Below are 21,928 nucleotides of genomic sequence, written 5' to 3' on the forward strand. Positions count from 1 at the left end.
CTTGCCTAATACCGAGAAAATTGGCCTTTCTCCAATTTAGAGCTTCAACTTTTAGATCTGGTCTATCCTTTTTCATCACAATTTTAAAACGAATAGACTTATGGTCGCTGGCCCCAAAGTGCTCCCCCACTGACACCTCAGTCACCTGCCCTGCCTTATTTCCCAAGAGTAGGTCTAGTTTTGCAACTTCTCCAGTCGGTACATCCACATACTGAATCAGAAAATTGTCTTGTACACACTTAAGAAATTCCTCTCCATCTAAACCTTTAACACTATGGCAGTCCCAGTCTATGTTTGGAAAATTAAAATCCCCTACCATAACTACCCTATTATTCTTTCAGATAGCTGAGATCTCCTTGCAAGTTTGTTTCTCAATTTCCCTCTGACTATTGGGGGGTCTATAATACAATCCTAATAAGGTGATCATCCCTTTCTTATTTCTCAGTTCCACCCAAATAACTTCCCTGGATGCAATTCCGGGAATATCTTCCCTCAGCACAGCTGTAATGCTATCCCTTATCAAAAATGCCACTCCCCCTCCTCTCTTGCCTCCCTTTCTATCCTTCCTGTAACATTTGTATCCGGGAACATTCAGCTGCCAGTCCTGCCCATCCCTGAGCCATGTTTCCGTAATTGCTATGATATCCCAGTCCCATGTTCCTAACCATGCCCTGAGTCATCTGCCTTCCCTGTTAGGCCCCTTGCATTGAAATAAATGCAGTTTAATTTATTAGTCCTACCTTGTCCCTGCCTGCCCTGACTGTTTGACTCACTTCTGTTCTCAGCTGTACCCGTCTCAGATCAATCTCTTTCCTCACTATCTCCCTGGGTCCCACCCCCCCCCCCCCACCTTACTAGTTTAAATCCTCCCAAGCAGTTCTGGCAAATTTCCCTGCCACTATATTAGTCCCTTTCCAATTTAGGTGCAATCCGTCCTTCTTGTACACGTCACTTCTACCCAAAAGAAATTCCAATGATCCAAAAATGTGAATCCTTCTCCCATACACCAGCTCCTCAGCCATGCATTCATCTGCTCTATCCTCCTATTCCTGCCCTCACTAGCTCGTAGCACTGGGAGTAATCCAGATATTACTACCCTTGAGGACCTCCTTTGTAAATTTCTGCCTAACTCTCCGTAATCTCCCTTCAGAGTCTCAACCTTTTCCCTTCCTATATCGTTGGTTCCCATGTGGACAATGACCTCTTGCTGGCCCCTCTCCCCCATGAGAACATTCTGCACCCTCTCTGAGACATCCTTGATCCTGGCACCAGGGAAACGACACACCATTCTGCTTTTTCTCTGCTGGCCACAGAAAGTCTGTCTGTACCTCTGACTACAGAACCCCCTAACACAATTGATCTCTTGGAAGCCGACATACCCCTCGTTGCATTAGGGCCAGTCTCAATACCAGAAACTTGGCTGTTCGTGCTATGTTCCCCTGAGAATCCATCACCCCCTACATTTTCCAAAACAGCATACCTGTTTGAAATGGGTATATCCACAAAAGACTCCTGCCCTAGGTGCCGACCTCTCTCACCCTTCCTGGAGTTAACCCATCTATGTGACTATATCTGAGACTTTCCCCCCTTCCTATAACTGCCATCCATCACATACTGTTGCTGTTGCAAATTCCTCATCGCTTCTATCTGTCTCTCCAACCGATCCACTCGATCTGATAAGATTCGTATCCAACAGCATTTATGGCAGATATAATCCGCAGTAACCCTTAAACTCTCTTTAAACTCCCACATCTGACAAGAAGTACATATCACTGCAAAGGCCATTTTTGCTCCTTCACAATCTACAGACCCAGAAAATAACACCGTCTTATTCGTCTACAAACACTGCCCCAGGTTAAATTAATAGCTATGGCTTATATTTTAAGTTTAATCAAGAGACTTATCTCCAAAAACATATAATCAAGAAAGAATCCACTATACTCACTACTGCAGCCTTTCTCTTGGACAGACTTAAAACAACAATTAACTTATCTGATTCTGTGCTGTGAACTTCGCCCAACAGTTCCTCCAAGATTAGTTGTGAATTTCGCTGTTTGTTAATTTTCCAGATGCACTCCAATGTCCAGCGATACACAAATTCAAACAGCAAAGGCGGTAACTGTGCAGGTTTTCTCTCTCTCTCTCCTGCACTGTCCTCACCATGTGCTTCCTTTGTCTGCTCTTCTCCCTTTTAAAACTGCTGTTGTTTTGGCTTTTTTTTCCCAAAGTTCCAAAACAATGCAACAGCATATAAACAGTAATTGCTGCTCCTGGAATTCGAGGAAATCACCTTCAACACCTAAAATACCTCAAAAAAAGGAGCAGCTCTTACATCCAGAAATTTTTCCCGTCCTCCATCGCGGATTACCCAGAATCCGTTCTATCTTCTAAATCTGTCTAAATCTCTTTTGATTTATTTTTCCCATTTTTTTTACATAGTAATCATCATTGTCATTCTTCTCTTTGAACCCAAAGAACGATCTGAGGCACAGAATTCTTCACTATTGTCACTGCTGGTTGGTAATCAGCTCAAGAGAAGTGACCAATCCTATTTCCAGTCAACATGGCTTTCCCATATATAGCCCAGTTAGATGACACATGCACACAGATAAATTAGCATTATTTTGAACAAACCAGTCCTGGGGACAATGCTTCTCATACCAAATGGTCTGGCACAGGTGCCCAGTATAATTTCTATGGCACCACTGCTCTGGAATTAAGCAGCATTCCAGTGCTCAAGGCTGGTGCTCAAAGGCAAATGTAGAAAATAAAGTACGTGATGAAAAATGTGTTACGTTTCATGAAGGTTGGGTAGCTGAAGAGTTTTATAACTAAAACAACGACTGAGTTGTTTCCTTTCAGAATGTCTGATGGCGTCATCATGATGTCATGACTTTGACTCTTAAAGTGGCAGTCTACCGTAAGTGCACAACATCCCTCCACCTTTACTTCAGACGTTCTCACAACAAAAACTGAAATAACTGCACAGAGGCCAGTATCCCATCATCAAGTCACTCTTTATTTACATGTGTACAGTAGATGGGCTGTGACCAGCTAGTTCAGACCCAGTCTGTACAATGGGGAGGATCTTTGAGACTCCTGCTTATTTCTGTCAGCAAAGGCTCCCTAATTGGCCCATGTTTACAAGCATCTCATAGGCAATAAGATCTATCTGGCCCTCGTCCTAACAACTATATCCATTCCCCACTACGTTTGGGGATGTAACCTGATCTTTTTCTCGTAGTTTCTCCAGGGACATTTTCACCCCAGGTCTGTTTATTCTGATTCTGATTCGGGCACAGGCAGTGTGTACCAGACTGTAGCCCTCTCTTGTGCCTGAAGTGTCTCGGTAGAGTTTCCTCCTCTTCTTCAGGTGGTAACAGTATCGAGGCTGCATTCATCTCAGACTCTGAGGTTCTTCAATGCTAGATGGAGGGGGAGAATCCATGATTTCTGACAATCTTACTAGCTATTCTGATATATTTTACTCCTGCCCTGTTTGCGAGGTAGCAGCTTTCATGTGATCCACATGTTTGTTCAGGGCCACCTCACCTACCCAAACTTTGTATGTCATGGGACCTGACCTCATGTTCACCTCACCTTGTACCCATACAGGGCCATTTCTGTGGTTTCAACACCAAACTTTATATGCTGAAGTAAACTGTCTCTCTTGCTTAGAGAAGGCATGTGGCCGGTATTGGTGTTCCTGCTGCTATTTCATCCTCCACCCACTAGGTCCAGGAATGTCAGAATTAAGCTGGTGCTGAGTCTTCTCCCTATCAGCAACTCTGCTGGATATCGACCTATGACTTCTCTTACTCAAGTCAGGCCTCGTAGGACTCCTTTGCTGTCTCGAGTTTGCATACCGACAGCAACTACAGTGGCTTGCTGATCCTGAAGAATGTTTTAGAAACTTGGGGTTTTACTGTGGGCTGATGTACTGTCCCTCTGTTCAGAATATGCCCTGTGTGAGGCTCTGCAATTGCGTACACTCATATGGTGTTCCCAAGCTCAATTGCACAAGTGAGGGTGTCCACTGCCATCGGGATGCCCTGTAGCTCGCATGCTCCACTTGCCACATTTTCTAATGACAAAGCCAGTTGTAGTGCCTGTTTGAAGTCATGTTGCAGCTGTACAGGACATTGGTTAGGCCACTGTTGGAATATTGCGCGCAATTCTGGTCTCCTTCCTATCAGAAAGATGTTGTGAAACTTGAAAGGGTTCAGAAAAGATTTACAAGGATGTTGCCAGGGTTGGAGGATCTGAGCTACAGGGAGAGGCTGAACAGGCTGGGGCTGTTTTCCCTGGAGCGTCAGAGGCTGAGGGGTGACCTTATAGAGGTTTACAAAATTATGAGGGGCATGGATAGGATAAATAGACAAAGTTTTTTTCCCTGGGGTTGGGGAGTCCAGAACTAGAGGGCATAGGTTTAGGGTGAGAGGGGAAAGATATAAAAGAGACCTAACGGGCAACTTTTTCACGCAGAGGGTGGTACGCGTACGCTGCCAGAGGATGTGGTGGAGGCTAGTACAATTGCAACATCTAAGAGGCATTTGGATGGGTGTATGAATAGGAAGGGTTTGGAGGGATATGGGCCGGGTACTGGCAGGTGGGACTAGATGGGGTTGGGATATCTGTTCGGCATGGACGGGTTGGATCGAAGGGTCTGTTTCCATGCTGTACATCTCTATGACTCTATAAGTCCAATTGGGCTTCAGCTAGTAGGTGTTTTTGCATGGTTATGTTATTAATCCCACATACCCAACAGTCTCTCAACATCTCATGAAGTGTGAACCCAAAATTAAATGCTCTACCTGTCTTCTTAACCTCATCAAAAATTCCGATATGGATTCCCCACTTTCTCAAACAGCTAAATAAAACCAATAGCATCTCAGAATTAGAGGAGGCTTGGGATCGTAATGTTCCTTAACTCAATCTGTAAACTGTTGAAAGGTTTTAGTATCTGATGCCTCAGGCAAAGTTAGGTTCCTAATAACAGAAAATGCTGTTAAGGCCCAAGAGGAGTCAGAAGGACTCATTACTTTTCATCTGCCTCAATATCGTTTGCCCAGAAAATGTAATGCATTCTTTACACGTACTGGGCCCAGTCTTTGATGGCAGGATCGAATAAGTCAAGCTTGCCAAGTAAAGGCCTGATGCCAGAAATGCTTACCCCAACTCTAAGGTGACTATTGCAAGCAAATTTTCTTCAGGAACGTGGTGTTTTCACTGGCTGCCACTGAAGTAGCTACACAGAGGACAGTAACTTGGCACCAACTCACCCTTCATTTGCATATACACAGTAGACGGGCTTTGACCAGCCAGCCCTCAGCCAATCCCTAGAATTAGTAGACCCTCATGGCAACCTTTAACTAAGCATGGTATCAACCAACCCTCACAAAATGAGTAATAGGAATCAGAGGAAAAGTCTCTGCTGGTTTGAGTCATACGTGAGGGTACCTCAAAAAAAGATGTTTCTGATTGTTAGAGGCCAATCATCTCAGTCCCCAGATAACACTGAAGGGGTTCCTCAGCATAGTTTCCTTGGCCCAACCATCTTCAGCTGCTTCATTGTGACTTTCCCTCTATCATAAGCTAAGAAATGTTGATGTTCTCTATTGATTGCACACTGTTCAGCACGGTTTGTTACTCTTTAGATACTGAAGTAGTCAGTGTCCATGTACAGCAAGACAGCAACAATATCCAGGCTTGGGAAAGTAATTTTCCCAAGTGCCAGGCAATGACTACCTCTAGCAAGAAAGATTCTTAGCCTCATCCCTTGTCATCACCATTTGCTGAATTCCACACTGTTACTACCCTGGGGTTACCATTGATCAGAAGATGAACTGGACCAGCTATATTAATACTGTGGCTATAAGAACAGGTGAGAGGGTAGAAAATCTGCAATGAGTAACTCTCCTCCTGTCTCCCGGATGCCATCCACCATCTAAAAGGCACAAGGCAGGGGTGTAATGGAAATATTCTCCACTTGTCTGCATAAGTGTAGCTTCTATAACACTCTGGAAATTTGACATCTGGAACAGAGTAGCCTGTTTGACTGGCACCCCATCCACCATCTTTAATATTCACTCCCTTCACCACTGACTCACAGTATGTACCATTTGCAAGTTGCAATGCACTAACTCACTAAAGGCTCCTCTGACAATATCTTCAAACACCATGACCTCTACCATCTAGAAGGACAATGGCAAAAGATGTATGGGATCATCACCACCTGCAAGTTCCCCTTCAAGCTGCTCCCCATCCTGACTGGAACTATGTCACCATTGCTTCATGTGACTGGGTAAAACACCTGGAGTTTTCTTCCTAACAGCACTATGAGTGACCCTACATCAAGAACTGCAGTGGTTCAGGAATGCAGTTCAGTACTGTGTCTTCCAATGCTATTAAGGATGGGTAATAAATTTTAGCCCAACCAGCAATGCCAGATCCCGTGAACAAATTAAAATAAGGGATTACAGGAACATAGGGATATGAGTCTATATGTTGATAAATCACTGAAGAGTGCAGGATAGGTCAAGAGCATGTTGATTAAGTAATCAGTATATATTTTATTAATAGGTGCTTTATTAATAAGGACATAGAGTAGAAGAACAGGAAACTTGAACTTACATAAGACATTAGTTTAGCTTAAGTGTTGCATCCAGTTTTAGTCACTGTGTTTTAGGAGGATTGTGAAAACATTGGAAAGTGTGCAGAAAAGACCCACAGGAATGTTCCAGGATTGAGAAATTTCAGTTATGAAAATAAATTGGAGAAGTTGAAGGGCACTTTTCCTAGAAGAAAATATAACTGAAAAAATTTGACGAGATATTCAAAATTTTGAATTGGATAGAATAAACACAGGAGAAACTGTTTCTACACATGTAAGGGTCAAGGATAAGGGGGCAAAGATCCAAGGAATTGGTAAAAGAAGCAAAAGCCACATGAGGAAAACATTTTTCCCACAGTGAGTGATTAAGGTCTGAAATGCATTACTTCAGAATTTGATGCAGGCAAATTTCAATGAATCAATCAAAAGGATATTGACTGTTACTTCAAAAGGAAAAATGTGTTGGGCACCTTGAGAAGGTAGAAGACTAGCATTAAGTGAAGTGTTCATTTGGAGAGTCCGCACAGACACAGCAGGCTGAAAGGGCTCCTCAGCTGCAACAATTCTGTAATTCTGAGAAATAAAATTAAGAATCATTGGCAAATACAAAGGATACTTGAGATTTAGATCAGTTTTTGTAATTGCAATTATGCTAGGTCAGTTATTAATTTTAAATCTTAGATTGCTAGGCATTTGTTAATCAAAGTTATTAAAAGGATTTGTGGCAAAGCTAGGTATGTAGAGTTAGGTCATAGACCTGCAATTATCGCATTGAATTGTGGAGCAGTTCAAGGGGATTAATGACCTACTCCTGTTCCTATATCAAGCATAGTGTAATGCCTGAAGTTCTGAAGAAAGGTCACTGGACCCAAAACATTGACTCTGCTTTCTCTGCACAGATGCAATCAGACCTGCTAATGTTAAAGATGTGACATGCAAACTTTTCCTTGTACTTATGAATAGCTGTTTTATATTGTCTTGGATTATATTCTGACTTGAGATCAAATTGACTTGCGATCAGACTCTAGGAATGGAGACAGTTTGCAACCTGAGGACTGCCTGAAATGAAAAACAAGTTGTCTTGTGTGTTTTGGGACTACTAAGTTGTATTCTCCAAAAACTTTACTTAACAAGAGCGTGTTATCATGTTTCCCAGAGATGTTCCAAAGTGCTCCATTATAAAATGAATAGACTTGAAATTCCTTTGCCACTTTTATGAGTAAACTATAATAGCCCTTTTGTGCACTGTAATGTCCCAGAAATAACATTGGTTTCAACTATTTCATTTCTGATAATGCAAAATTCCCTGAACATGGTTGTGAGATGTCAGATGGATTTTGTTCTCAAGCTCTGTTTTGAGCTTGGAACCCACCTTTTAACTCTAAGATGACAAGTATTAATGCCAATTGAGTTAAGCTCAATTTTGGTCCCCTTACTTGAGGAGTAACATAATTGCAGGCAGTTGGAGGGCTTTGTCTTATGGTGTGAGATTGAACAGCTTAGGCCTATTTTCTTGTGTTCAGATGAATGAGAGGAGATATAATTATGACAAAGCCCTCCAAATACCTGCAGTTATGTCCCTTCTCAAGAGAGGGGACCAAAATTCAGATTTACTCATCGAGCCATAGAGTCATAGAGATATACAGCATGGAAACAGACCCTTCAGTCCAATCTGTCCATGCCGACCGAATATCCCAACCCAATCTAGTCCCACCTACCAGTACTGACCCATATCCCTCCAAACCCTTCCTATTCATATACACATCCAAATGACTCTTAAATGTTGCAATTATAACAGCCTCCACCACTTCCTCTGGCAGCTCATTCCATACACGTACCACCCTCAGTGTGAAAAAGTTGTCCCATAGGTCTCTTTTATATCTTTCCCCTCTCACTCCAAACCTATGCCCTCTAGTTCTGGACTCCCTGACCCGAGGGAAAAGACTTTGCCTATTTACCCTATTCATGCCCCTCATAATTTTGTAAACCTCCAAAAGGTCACCCCTCAGCTTCCGTATCTCCAGGGAAAACAACTCCAGCCTGTTCAGCCTCTCCCCATAGCTCAAATCCTCCAACTCTGGCAACATCCTTGTAAATCTTTTCTGAACCCTTTCAAGTTTCACAACATCTTTCGGATAGGAAGGAGACCAGACCATCAGTGGCATTAGTGGTGGTTGCCTCAGGGGAAAGTGGGTTCCAAGCTCCAAAAGAAAGCTTGAACAAAATCCATCTGTTAAGGGAATATTGGGTTAACACAAATAAAATAGATGAAATCACTGTTACTTGGGGGACGTTACTATGCATGAAAATACTGTCATATTTTACTCATAAAGGTAGCAAATATATTTGAAGTCTATTCATTTTATATGGAAGACTTTGGTATATTTCTGGGAAATATGCTAATGTTTTCTTTAAGTCAAATTGGTCTAGATAGGATATTTCCTCGTGGGTAATCTGGAATAAGAGGTCATAGTTTAATTATGATTAGGGGTTGCAAATTTAAAGTAAAGAGGAGGAAAAGTTGCTTTTATCAAAGGGTCATGAACCTGTAGTTTCTACTATGCAAGAGTGTGGTGGAAGCCAGGACATTGAGTAAATTTAAGGAGGAGATAGACCGATTTTTAATATGTAATGGGTTGAAGGGTTATGGAGAGTGGACAGCAAAGTGGCGTTGAGGCCAAGATGAGATCAGCCATGATCGTATTGAATGGCAAAGCTGAATTGCCTACTCCTGCTTCTAATTATTTTGTTCTTATTATCTTAAGAGAGAGGAGCTTAGATACCAATTGTTTTATGCCTTCTGCGTTATCACGTTATAAGTGGACTTCATCAAGATGGGAATTTCCATACTTAATAGAAATTCTGATGAATAATTAAGTAGAAAAATGTCAAACTCTCTGAGCCTTTGCTTTCTAATGCCATTGTTCCCGGCCATTGGAGTTGTCAGAAAGCTTTCGATTGAACTGCACTGGTAGCTGATATGGTATTTCATATCCCTTCTGCAGCTGGAGATATATTCTTGTACATTTCTGTCTCTCAAAACAGCAAGAACACTGTGACGCAGTTCCAGCCAGGCTCAAGTTAACACACTAACCAGTTGACTTGAGCAGACCAACATTTCAAAGTCTCATGCTCCAGTTATCTCAATGGTATCACTCCACAAAACATTGGCACCAAAGTTTTGCGTCTATGCTTGGTTGCCAAAGGGATTACATACTTATTATTGTGAGCCAGTGCACTTGCATATTGCACTCCAATATGTGCTATAGTTCACCACGCACGTTTTCCTTTCCCATCTCCACAGGACTTGTGTGGTTCTGTTCCTGGCTGTGCTGTCAAATTGCCTGTCTTATATTGAATAGCAAAAAGATTTCCAGTTCTTAAATAATTATAGTTAATGAGAACTGTGTAAGAATGGCTCTATTCCAACCCAACTACTAGTTTATTTTCTCCCATGCCATGCTGCCACTCAGAGGACTTGCAGCAAGTTCTAACTGGCAATATTCTGTGCTGTAACGAATCAGCAGTTTTGCTGATTCTAAAATATCTAAAATCAGATATTCAGTTATGTGCAGTCAAGTGAACATTGAGGTAGCCTTGATCTAATGTGGATGGCTCTTAAGAAATTATGGTAATTGATTGTATGACCTTGTCCTGTGAGTGATCTGAAGGTCTTTTCTAATAAAGACCAAGGAACTTGGCTATTGACTCAGAACGCGGGTTTAAATGGAAGCTACAAAACAGAAAATCTGGCATCTTTTTATTAAATAGACATTGTTATCTCAGACCATTGTTCATGAAAGAAGGAATACAATTTAGGATTCAGAATTACAAAGAAAAGCAAAAGTGAAAATAGCTGAGAATTAATACTGGCAGCATATCAAAACTAAACAACAAAATGGGGGAAAAGATGAAATGTATAACTGATGGAGAAAGGAGAGGAAACACTAAGGACATTAACAGGGCAAATCATAAAAATGAACAATCGACAAGAAATTGAAACAAGTGGCAAGATAATGTTACTGCTCTGTTGGGGATGAAATTAATTGAATGAGTCAATATGAAGTGTCTGACCCTGAATCACTGAAGTCTTTAACCCTGATGAATTGTTGATAGCTATCTAGTTGACAATGGTTAAGTTGGGAGGTCATGCTGTACAGGACATTGGTTAGGCCACTGGTGGAATACCACATGCAATTCAGTTCTCTCTGCTACAGGAAGCATATAATGTTGTGGAAGGGCACTGAGAATCCAGAGGATTGGGAAGCTTACAAAGACCAACAGAGGCCAACAAAAAATGAAATAAAGAGGGAGAATATTAAATATGAGAGTAAGCTAGCAGGGAATATAAAGGAAGACTGTAAGAATTTCTTCAGATATATAAAGAGCAAAAGAGAGGCAAAAGTGGAAATTGGGCTGCTGGTAAATGATGCTGGAGAGATAGTAGTAGGGAGCAAGGAAATGACTGAGGAACTGAATTATTACTTCGCATCGGTCTTCACAGTGGAAGACACAAGTAATATCCCTAAAATTCAAGAGAGTGAGGGGGCACAGCTGGGTATGGTGGCCATCACCAAGGAGAAAGTGCTAGAAAAACTGAATGGCCTGAAGGTGGGTAAATCACTTGGACCAGATGGACTACACCCCAGAGTTCTGGGAAAATAACTGAAGTGACAGTGGAGACGTTATGGTGATCTTTAAGGAATTGCTAGAATCAGAAAGGGTCCCAAGGGACTGGAAAATCGCACAAATGACACCTCTGTTTTAAAAAGGGAGTACAGCAAAAGAGGGAAAATTGCATACTGATTAGCATAACCTTGGTTGTGGGTAAGATCCTGGAACCATTGTGAAGGATGACATTTCTGAATACTTGGAATTGTATGGTAAAATATGGCAAAGTCAGCATGGTTTCATCAAGGGGAAGTCATGCTTGAGATATCTTCTCAAATTCTTTTAGGAAGTAACGAGCAGGTTAGACCATGGATGGCCAGTGGATGTTGCCTACCTCGTCTTCAAGAAGGCCTTTGATAAGGTACCACACAGGAGGCTACTGGTAAGATAAGGGCCCATGGTGTCTGAGGCAAGGTGCTAGCTTGGATCGAAGCTTGACTGTCTAACAGAAAGCAGAGAGTGGGGATAAAAGTGTGCTTCTCAGGATGACAGCTGGTGACAAGTGGTGTGCTGCAAAACTCAGTGTTGGGAACATAACTTTTCACTTTTTACATTAAAGATCTAGATGAAGGAACTGAGGGGATTCTGGCTAGGTTTGCAGATGATACTAAGTTAGGTAGAGGGACAGGTAACATTGAGGAGGCAGGGAGGCTGCAGAAAGATTTGGATGTTAGGAGAGTGGGCAAAGAAGTGGCAGATGTACTACAACGTGGGAAAGTAAGAGGTCATACACTTCAGTAGGAAGATTAGAGGAATGGACTATTTTCTAAATGGTGAGAAAATTCAGAAGTCTGAAGTGCAAAGAGACTTGGGAGTTGTAGTCCAGGATTGTCAAGATAAACTTGCAGATTGAGTCAATAGTTAGTAAGGCAAATGCAATGATGGCATTCATTTTGAGAGGACTTTAATATAAAAACAGGGATGTACTTCTGTACATAAGGCTATGGTCAGACCACATTTAAAGCACTTAGCGCAGTTTTGGGCTCCATATCATAGAAAAGATATATTTGCCTTGGAGCGTGTTCAGAGGAGGTTTGCAAGAATGATCCCAGGAATAAAAAGCTTAAACTATGAGGAATGTTTGACCACTAAACTCGATGGAGTTCAAAAGGATGTGAGGGGGGATATAATTGAAATGTACAGAATACTGAATGACCTGGACAGAATAGATGTTAGGAAGATATTTCCATTGATAGGAGAGACTAGGATCCAAAGGCGCAGCCTTAAGGGGAACAGAGATAAGGGAAACTTCTTCAATCAGAGAGTGTTGAATCTATGGAATTCATTGCCACAGAAGGCTATGGAGGCCAGGTCATTGAGTACATTTGAGACTGAGATAGATAGGTTCTTGAGTATCAAGGGGACCAAGGGTTACGGGGAGAAAGCAGGATAATGGCATTGAGAAACTTATCAGCCATGATTGAATGGCGGAGAAGACTTGATGGGCTGAGTAGCCTAATGTCTGCTCCTATGTCTTATGGTTTTATGGGCTTATGTTGTGAAACTTGATAAGATTCAGGAAAGATTTACAAGGATGTTGCCAGGGTTAGAGGGTTTGAGCTATAGCGAAAGGCTGAATAGACCAGGGCTATTTTCCCTGAAGCATTGGAAGCTGAGGCTAGTAGATCTTTTGGAGGTTTATAAAATCGTGAGGGGCATGGATAGGGTGAATGGACAAGGTCTTTTCGCTTGGTGGGTGAGTCCAAAACTGGAGGGCATAGTTTTAAGGTGAGAGGGGAAAGATTTAAAAGGGATCTCGGGCAACTTTTTCACGCAGACGGTAATGTGTGTTTGGAATGAGCTGCCAGCGGAAGTGGTGGAGGCTGATAGAATTACAACATTTAAAAGGCATCATGATGGATATATGAACAGGAAAAGATTTAGGGGATATGGACCAAATGCTGGCAAATGGGACTAGATTTATTTAGGATATCTGGGTGGCATGGATGAGTTGGACCAAAGAGTCTGTCTCCATGCTGTATATCTCTATGACTCTAGCTAATTGCCGTATGCACAACTAGGCCTTGCTACTGTTTGTAACATTTTATGCACAGTTAGCGGAGGAATGTTACTATTAAATATTTGGAAGAAGCATAAAACAAACATTGGGCTGGATTTTCCAAGGAGTGGCAATCTCATGCAGATTGCAACTCTGGCCCTTTCTTATGAAAGAAGGGGGCTCTGCATTTCTAAGAGGAGGTTCTGCTCAGGGCACTCTCAGAAATGTGAACTGTACTTCCAGTCTGACTGTTCTTTTGTTGTGCAGAATTTTTGGAGAAAGACAAACTACACCCTCTTTTTATGGCAGTCAAGTATAGTACCATGAAGTTTAAACGTCCTCACAGCCATTCTGACAATTGCGATCAAATCGTAAGTACATAAAATAAATATAATAAGGGAGTCTTGGATGCCAGATCAGTAGGACGCTAGCTGGAATGGGTTAGGATGATAGGAGTAATATTCATTGTTAGTAGGGTGCCAGCTGGGTAGGATGCCAGTGTGCTAGATAAGTAGAGAGATATCCAGGCATAGTGCCAGCTGGCGCTGAGGTAGGGTGCTGGGGTAGGATACCAGATGGGTTAGTGGTAGTGCCAGGTGGATAAGGTACCATGTAAGTAGGGTGCCATTTGGGTGGAGGATGAGGTGCCAAGTGGGAAGTGGGTAGATTGCCAAGTGGGTCAGGTTCCAAGTTGCAAGGTAAGGGAAGCACTGTTTTGGATAAGTTGAGTGGATGGGAGAAATTGGATGAAGAATTTGCTTTTTTACCCTGCTGCTCTGGGAAGCATGATGAGACATTTTGGATACATTAATGAGGTAAAAAAGAGGGTTGGTGAGGGACTTCCAAATTGCATTGATGAAGTACCACATGATAGCTTGTCATCAAAGTTGAGGCCCATGGGAATATAAGGGATGTTGGGTAGATACTAAGTTGGCTGAATGATCGGATGCAGGAAACAATAGTGATAAATAATATTTTCTCAGACTGGAGGAAGTTATCCATTGGTGTTCTTTAGTGGTCATTTGGACCACTTTCCTTGAATTATGTTAATGATTTAGATTTCAGTGTGCAGTATACAATTTCAGAATTTGGGAATGACCCAAAACTTAGAAGTACTGTGAACTTCGCGCATGTCCAATATTGTGAGCCTAACTAATGATACAAAATTGGTTTCTGGTGCAACATTGAGCACAACCCAATAGCTAAGAGTTATACATGCTAGACGCTACATATAATAATGCGGAGGGCTCTGTCATACACAGGCAAAAATAATAGAAATGAAAGCGGTCATGGAAACTATCAATCTCTGGTCAGTGTGTTGCCGGTGGAAATGTAGCAATCAGAACCTACCTGTCTGGTCTGAGAATTAAGATTACTAGTTAACTCTTCTTGCTACATCTGATGGCCAAACCAGTCGGAACTTTGTTTTCACGCTGTGTAAATTGGTGTCTGTTTTTTCAAGTCTTCTTCATGTGTCATACTCCTTATGAGTGGAAGACAAAAAACTTCAACTTCTTGTCTCTTCTTAGCAATCTTTTTGTTCCTCAATGTATCCAAATGTAATGGGATTTCATTCCCTTTGCCTACTCCCTCCCTCAGCTCCATCTTACTGTCCACCTCATTCTGTTTTTTGTATCTAACTTCACCACCTTTATCTTCCTTATCCCCTTCTGTCTTACCTTTCCTTGAGATGAAGATGCTGGTGTTGGACTGCTGCTCCTTCGTCAGGTTTATGATTTCAAATAAACCTATTGGATTATAACCTGGTGTCATGTGACTTCTTACCTTTTCTTGACTTCTACTTTCCTTCTTCGCAAACGACCCCATTCTACTTATGCTCCCTACCTTCTCTTGCCTTGCACCATCTCTCCTTACAAAGTAATATCACCATTATTATTGTTTGGGAAGGGAGTGGGTGAAATGGTGCATTTGACGGGTTAAATTTATGCATTGATTGGTCCAAAGTCACTTTGTTCATGCCCGGTGCTATTTTCTCTTGATTGATTTTCAAATCAACTGACTTTTTACTCCCACTGCAAACAAACAGGATCCTAATTGAACTGTAAAAATTGCTGTCTGATGACATAACTAAAATATCAATGCAAATTTAACTTTATCTGTGTGAGACTCACTAGGTGGCAAACCCATTACAGAATCCTGGTGGAAAACAACTGAATTCAGTCAAGGTCAAACTAAATCTGAAACATAAACAGAATTTGACTGAGAAACTCAGCATCTCTGGATTCAACTGTGGAGAAAAAGCAGAGGCATCATTTTGAGACAAGTGACCCTTCTTCAATAATCTTCTGGAGGATTCCATGGAGAGAGAGGAGCAGGAATGATCCTCCAGGCTCCAAAGGAAATTCATGAGGGTGCCTTATACTTATTTTCCCTCCATTTATCCATGTCAGAATCTGTTTCTGAACCTCATCCTACTTTTAGTTTAGCAAAAGTGAGGACTGCAGATGTTGGAGATTAGGGTCCAGAGTGTGTTGCTGGTCAGGCAGCATCCAAGGAGCAGGAAAATCGATGTTTTCGGCAAAAGCCTTTCCTCAGAATGAGGCTGGGAACCTCTGGGGTGGAGAGATAAATGGGAGGAGGGGATGAGTCTGGGGGGAAGGTAGCTGAGAGTGCGATAGGTGGATGGAGATGGGGCTAATGGTGATAGGTCAGAGGGGAGGGTGGAGCGGATAGGTGAGAAGGAAGATGGACAGTAGAACAGGTCATGAGGGTGGTGCCGAGCTGGGAGGTTGGTACTGGGATAAGGTGGGGGGAGGGGAAATGAGGAAACTGGTTAAATCCACATTGGAGGATCCAGAGGCAGATGAGGCATTCTTTTCCAGGCATCAGGTGGTCAGGGAGTGGCAGTGGAGGAGGCCCAGGACCTGTATGCCCTCAGTGGAGTGAGAGTGGGAGTTGAAGTTTTCAGCGACGGGGCAGTGGGGTTGGTTGGTGCAGGTGTCCCGGAGGTGTTCTCTGAAGCACTCTGTGTGTAGGTGTCCTATCTCCCCAGTGTAGAGGAGACTGCATTGGGAGCAATGGATACAGTAAATGGTAACATTTAAAAGGCATCTGGATGGGTATATGAATAGGAAGGGCCAGGTGCTGGCAGGTGGGCCTAGGTTGGGTTGGGATATCTGGTCGGCATGGACGAGTTGGACCAAAGAGTCTGTTTCTGTGTTGTACATCTCTATGACTCTATGTGTAGAAGTGCAGGTGAAAATTTGACGGATGTGGAAGGTTTATGCCAAGAATTATTTCCTTGAGTGTCTGGTTTCTGTCTTCCTGGCTTGACCTACTCCCACCTGCTTCAAGTTGGAAAATTATGTCATATACTAAAACATATCCAGGTGCATTCTGTTCGCTTTTTCAGAACAGGCTGGTCTTTGTGACACACGATGAATGGCTGAGGATCCTGGGCTTGTATTCATTAGAGTTTAGAAAGTTGAGGGGAGATCTAATAGAAAGTTACAAGATAATGCATGGCTTAGAAAGGGTGGACGCTGGGAATTTGTTTCTGTTAGGCGGGGATACCAGGACCTGTGGGCACAGCCTTAGAATTAGTGGGGGTCAATTTAGAATAGAAATGAGGAAACGTTTCTTCAGCCAGAGAGTGGTGGGCCTGTGGAATTCATTGCCACAGAGCACAGTGGAGGCCGGGACATTAAATGTCTTCAAGGCAGAGATTGATAAATTCTTGATCTTGCAAGGAATTAAGGGCTACGGGGGGAGTGCGGGTAAGTGGCATTGAAATGCCCATCAGCCACATGAATGGCTGAATGGACTCAATGGGCTGAATGGCCTTACTTCCACTCCTATGTTTTATGGTCTAACCACTTTTGCACCAATACTGACTTGAATTAAAACTAATCCCTTGGATTCAGATTATGGTTTTACCATTGCTGCTCATGAATGAGATCCCCAATATCATGTAATTACACTCTTCAGTAACTATTAAAAGGAATGTTTTCACAGTGATTTTCATGAACTCGCAGCTCATGAATTGTTTTGAATATATTCACTTTTGTAAATGCAGCAAATTGTGTTGGCCTTATTGTGTTACAAGGAATTACATTCAAGTTTCTACCAACACCAAATATTTTAACAATATGAATTTATTTGTATCTGTGTTGATATTGGCTATTTATTTCTTTTGCGTTGAACTTAGACAACTTGGATAGTAAAATATCTTGATCCAGAATTTCTAATCTGGAAAACAATTGATTTTGAACCCCCCAGTTATAACCCTTCTGCCTGTATTTAGTAATGTATGTTTTAAATACTTAAAAGTCCCTTAGACAGTACCTTCCAAACTCAGGACCACTTCCATCTAGAAGGACAAGGGCAGCAGATCAATGGGAATCCAAATGCAAGTTACAGGCAAATTCCCTGCCAAGCGACTCACCATCTTGACTTATTTCTTTGTCATTGGGTCAAAACTCTGGAACTCCCTCCCGAACAGCATTGTAGCTCTATTTACAGCACTCAGACTGCAGAGGTTCAAGAAGGTGGTTCACCACCACCTTCTCAAGGTCAACTAGGGATGAGAAATAAATGTTGGTCTAGCCATGAATGCCCATGAATGAATGAAGAACAGCTTTGAAGCCTAATTTCTAAGGCCTATTAAATGTAAGTTGATTAAACTAAGATAGGAAAACGACTGCAATAGCCGTAGAAATGAAAATGTATTGAGTTTTAATGGCATGACCAGATAGTGTGTTTTAAAATTAATTGACAGGAATTTTCTCTTTTTTGGCTTATCATGCACCGTGTTCTCCACAGGAAGGCATTCATTGTAATAAACAGTTCACCATTGCGCCTGGCTTTTAATGGATTCCCATATCCCCTTTTTCCTGTATATAACTTTGGGTTACTCTCTTAAGGTGCTTTCCACAGTTTTTTGTATTTCTTCAATCTATCACCAGCAGTAAAGTTTGTTCTGTTGATTCTTCTTCCCTGAAATCCTTAGATGGCTACAGGGTCCATCTCTTCGAAATAGAGACTGACTCCCGACTGCATCTGGCTGTAGTGTTGCACAATGCCAGGCATCTTTGTCTTATAACTGACCTCACAAAAACGCCTCTCTATCTGAGAGATTTATTGATTTCTAGGGAAGTCTGTAACGAGATCTGAAAAATGGCTTCCTCTGCCCTCAATCCCCATGGCAATGTGAAACACATTAGCCATGTATTTAGAAATGCTAATTGGCGATCCTGAACTCAACTCTCTTTTGACTTCGAAATAAATTGAGAGTTTATGGCACAGCTGTTAACAAACTGATACTTACAGCACCTTTCTGGGATTTTTGGATAGCCGTGAGCTCAGACACCTTTGTTATTGACTCCAAATATAAATAACTTGCACTTTGATCTGAGTAGAACAGTCTAAACCTTCATTTAAAAAAAACCTTCATTTGATCACTAATAATCAAATCCCCAAGTTTATTTCCAGACAGACATCAGGACAGGTCCTTGTAAAATTAAATTACACTCCAAAAGCATAATTGTCTTACGAACCACACAATTGCAACAATTTGTTCAGCTAAATAAGCACGTTTAACAATAAAGTGCCCGAAACCTGTTGGTCTTCGAGAGCAAGGAGTTGACTTTGACTGAATGTTGCAGACTGACACATTCCAAGGTCCAGGACTACGTGCTGAGGGATGCACTAACGCTTGGGGCAGCTGCTGTCAAGGCGCAGTGGGGAAAGACACCATCTAAAGTCTTTCAGTCAAACTTTAATGGGGGTCCGTGCCTCAAATATATAGTCTTGTACAAGTAAGAAATGTCTTTGGTTTGTTTACTGGATCGGGCCAAACTCCAATGTTTGTTTGTTTCTTCATATGCTACCATTCGGAACCAAACTGCTTGAGTGACTGTGTACGTATGTCAAGACGTTTTTATGAATAAAGTATATTTTTGAACTAAAAAAAATGTCTTTATATATCAAAATATCCCTAACAGAAATTCATCCCTGTGCAAGATGATGCACTTTCTCTTCTCTGTCCACCTCCTGCCAAAAAAAACATGTTCTTGCTCTCTTCTTAAGATGATGATGATACATCAAATATGCTGGCAGCCCTCTGCTACCTCACTGAAGGAGTTGTCCTTCATACAGAAGTTCAATCCATAACTGTTGCAGTACAAGTTAGTAACAATCTAGCCAGAATAGCAATACTTTTACCTGTCATCGATGCCGATCCAGTTTCAAAAGGGACTACATATTGAAGGCAGGAGTGGAAACATCGGCTGTTAATCCATCTCTGTCATCTGGGCACTCTGAAAGTAATTGCAGAATCCATGCTGCCACTACAGAAAACTGAGTAACAAGCAAGTGTTGGTGTATCCCCAGTGTGCATTTGTTTATTGAGCCAATGAATGAATGACTCGAGGAATCCTTGATATTTTATAATTAATATTACCTTTTCATTAATATTTTACCTTTTCAAAGGGAGATTTATGACAGAGGAATTAATATGTCAATACATACTTCATCTGATTGTTTGTGAGTGTTGCATGTTAACTACTTGTTAATCGTTTGCTACATTTCCTTCTCTTGCTACAGCACAATTTCATTAAAAATGCCAAATCAGTGTCAATTCTGAGAGATTTAATAATTGAAGCAATGGAAATTAAAGCAAAAAGACATCAAGAACAGCAGAGGGAACTCGAAGAAGATGATGAGAACTCAGTAAGTGTGGCAATAATGCATTTAAATTATTTGATGCTTATTTAATCTAATTCATCACAGTACCTTTCTACAAATATGACTTGATTGAACTCATTTCCAAAAATAATTTGTTTGAAGTAGTTCAGAAGAATTAAGTTATTTTATTTAACATTGCTTTCCATACTGACCTGCACATCTCTGGATTCCTTGGGCCCATATTATCTGGAGCCAAGAGGATAAACAGCTTGCTTGTAGAACTCTTCCTATCCCATTCCATAATTACTTATTATTCAGCTTCATGACTTCAGGTGTTGCACCCATTTGACTTGTGTGCTATTTCAGCAAATATAAATTCCATACTTAAAATTCCAGATAAGGTTCTGGATACTTCTGCTGAATAATTAGATAGAAAGAACTTACTGCTTTTACCTGCTCTTGCACTCTAGTACAGTAACGCCTCGACTTATGAACTTAATCCGTTCGCGAACTGAATCAATTTTTCCCATTGTTCGGATAGCGTAAGAATGCTCGGACGGCGCACGTGCCAAAGACGAACTGAATGAGATCACGCGGGGCCCGAGAGCTTTTGCGTTCAACAATCACGTAGCAAAGCAGAACAATGAAACCACGTGGTCGCACACGGGCTTTTTGCATTCGTACCTTCGTTTGTACCTTGAATTTCGTACATACATTGAAGCAAAATTTTACGTACAATCCTGTTCGTAAACCGATTTGTATTTGAACGGGGTTGTTCGTATGTTGAGGCGCTACTGTACTTTAAATCAGGGGGCTGCTTATGGTCCCAGACATGGCCACTGCTGCCTCTGACACCATTGGGAAGACATAACTGCTCGCCAATCTGGGCTGAAGCCCTGTCTCCAGCTAAGTAGCGAGTTTCTGTGGGGCTGCTGTGATTGATTCCACACCAACTCTTCCAGTGGCAGTGAGGGAAATCCTGCTGTCTGAAAAATCCTGCCCATGAAGTTCTTGAAATTGCAAAGCTAGTTTAGATGTTAAAAAAATTATTATTCTATTTGCAGGGTGGAACAGTGGCACAGTGGTTAGCACTGCTGTCTCACAGTGCCAGGGACCTGAATTCAATTCCAGCCTCTGACAACTGTCTGTGTGGAGTTTACATGTTCTCTCTGTGTCTGTGTGGCTTTTATTGGGTGGCACGGTGGCACAATGGTTAGCACTGCTGTCTCACAGCGCCAGAGACCCGGGTTCAATTCCCGCCTCAGGCGACTGACTGTGTGGAGTTTGCACATTCTCCCCGTGTCTGCGTGGGTTTCCTCCGGGTGCTCTGGTTTCCTCCCACGGTCCAAAAATGTGCAGGTTAGGTGAATTGGCCATGCTAAATTGCCTGTAGTGTTAGGTGCAGGGGTAAATGTAGGGGAATGGGTCTGGGTGCGTGCGGGTCGGTGTGGACTTCTGGGCTGAAGGGCCTGTTTCCACAGTGTAAGTAATCTAATCTAATCTATTTGTATCCTGAGTTGTTACTTGCAGAAAACTATTCATTGTTGGTTCCATGAGTGTCATGATATTTAGTTTGCAGTGGTTAAAAATGGTATTGAGAAAAAGGGATGTTACCTCAGTTCTTTGAGACAGATACTTTTTGTTGTGGATGTAGTTTCATTTTTAAATGTGCACATTTTAAAGTTGCTTTGAATGAATGAACATAACATGGCATTTGCTAAAATAAAGCTACTCAGATAAAATGGCAACTTTCATAAAATGAAAGGTAACATTCATTCAATCATAGCACATTATGTATCCAAAAGGGGATTCATTCAAAAGATATCCTCAATATCTAATTGAGAACAGTTAATAAATTAATAGCTATAGTATCCTGAAATTATCCTTACACAAATGATGGGTAGCTAAGGAGATGGGAATGCACTTTGACAAAATGGCATGTTTTGATAGCTGTACTGCTCTGCTGAGGTAATTGTACAGGCTGTTTTAATTAAGAAAAA

At 41.7% G+C, this 21,928-nt stretch overlaps 1 protein-coding gene across 3 annotated transcripts in view; it reads left to right on the forward strand.

The window, feature by feature from the left end:
• stk3 (serine/threonine kinase 3 (STE20 homolog, yeast)) overlaps positions 1 to 21,928 on the forward strand; it is a 449,830-nt gene that overhangs the window by 278,984 nt on the left and 148,918 nt on the right. For all 3 annotated transcript variants that reach the window (XR_006311343.2, XM_043687660.2, XM_043687663.2), the window contains one exon: positions 19,848 to 19,973. Coding sequence is in view for 2 of the 3 variants with exons in the window: in XM_043687660.2 (XP_043543595.2) it covers positions 19,848 to 19,973 (126 nt within the window). In the remaining variant the exon portion in view is untranslated. The remainder of the gene's footprint in view (positions 1 to 19,847; positions 19,974 to 21,928) is intronic.

This window comes from Chiloscyllium plagiosum, unplaced genomic scaffold (assembly GCF_037043375.1).
Source record: "Chiloscyllium plagiosum isolate Xiang-an unplaced genomic scaffold, Cpla_swu_hap1 HiC_scaffold_4, whole genome shotgun sequence".
Taxonomy (NCBI): Eukaryota; Metazoa; Chordata; class Chondrichthyes; order Orectolobiformes; family Hemiscylliidae; genus Chiloscyllium; species Chiloscyllium plagiosum.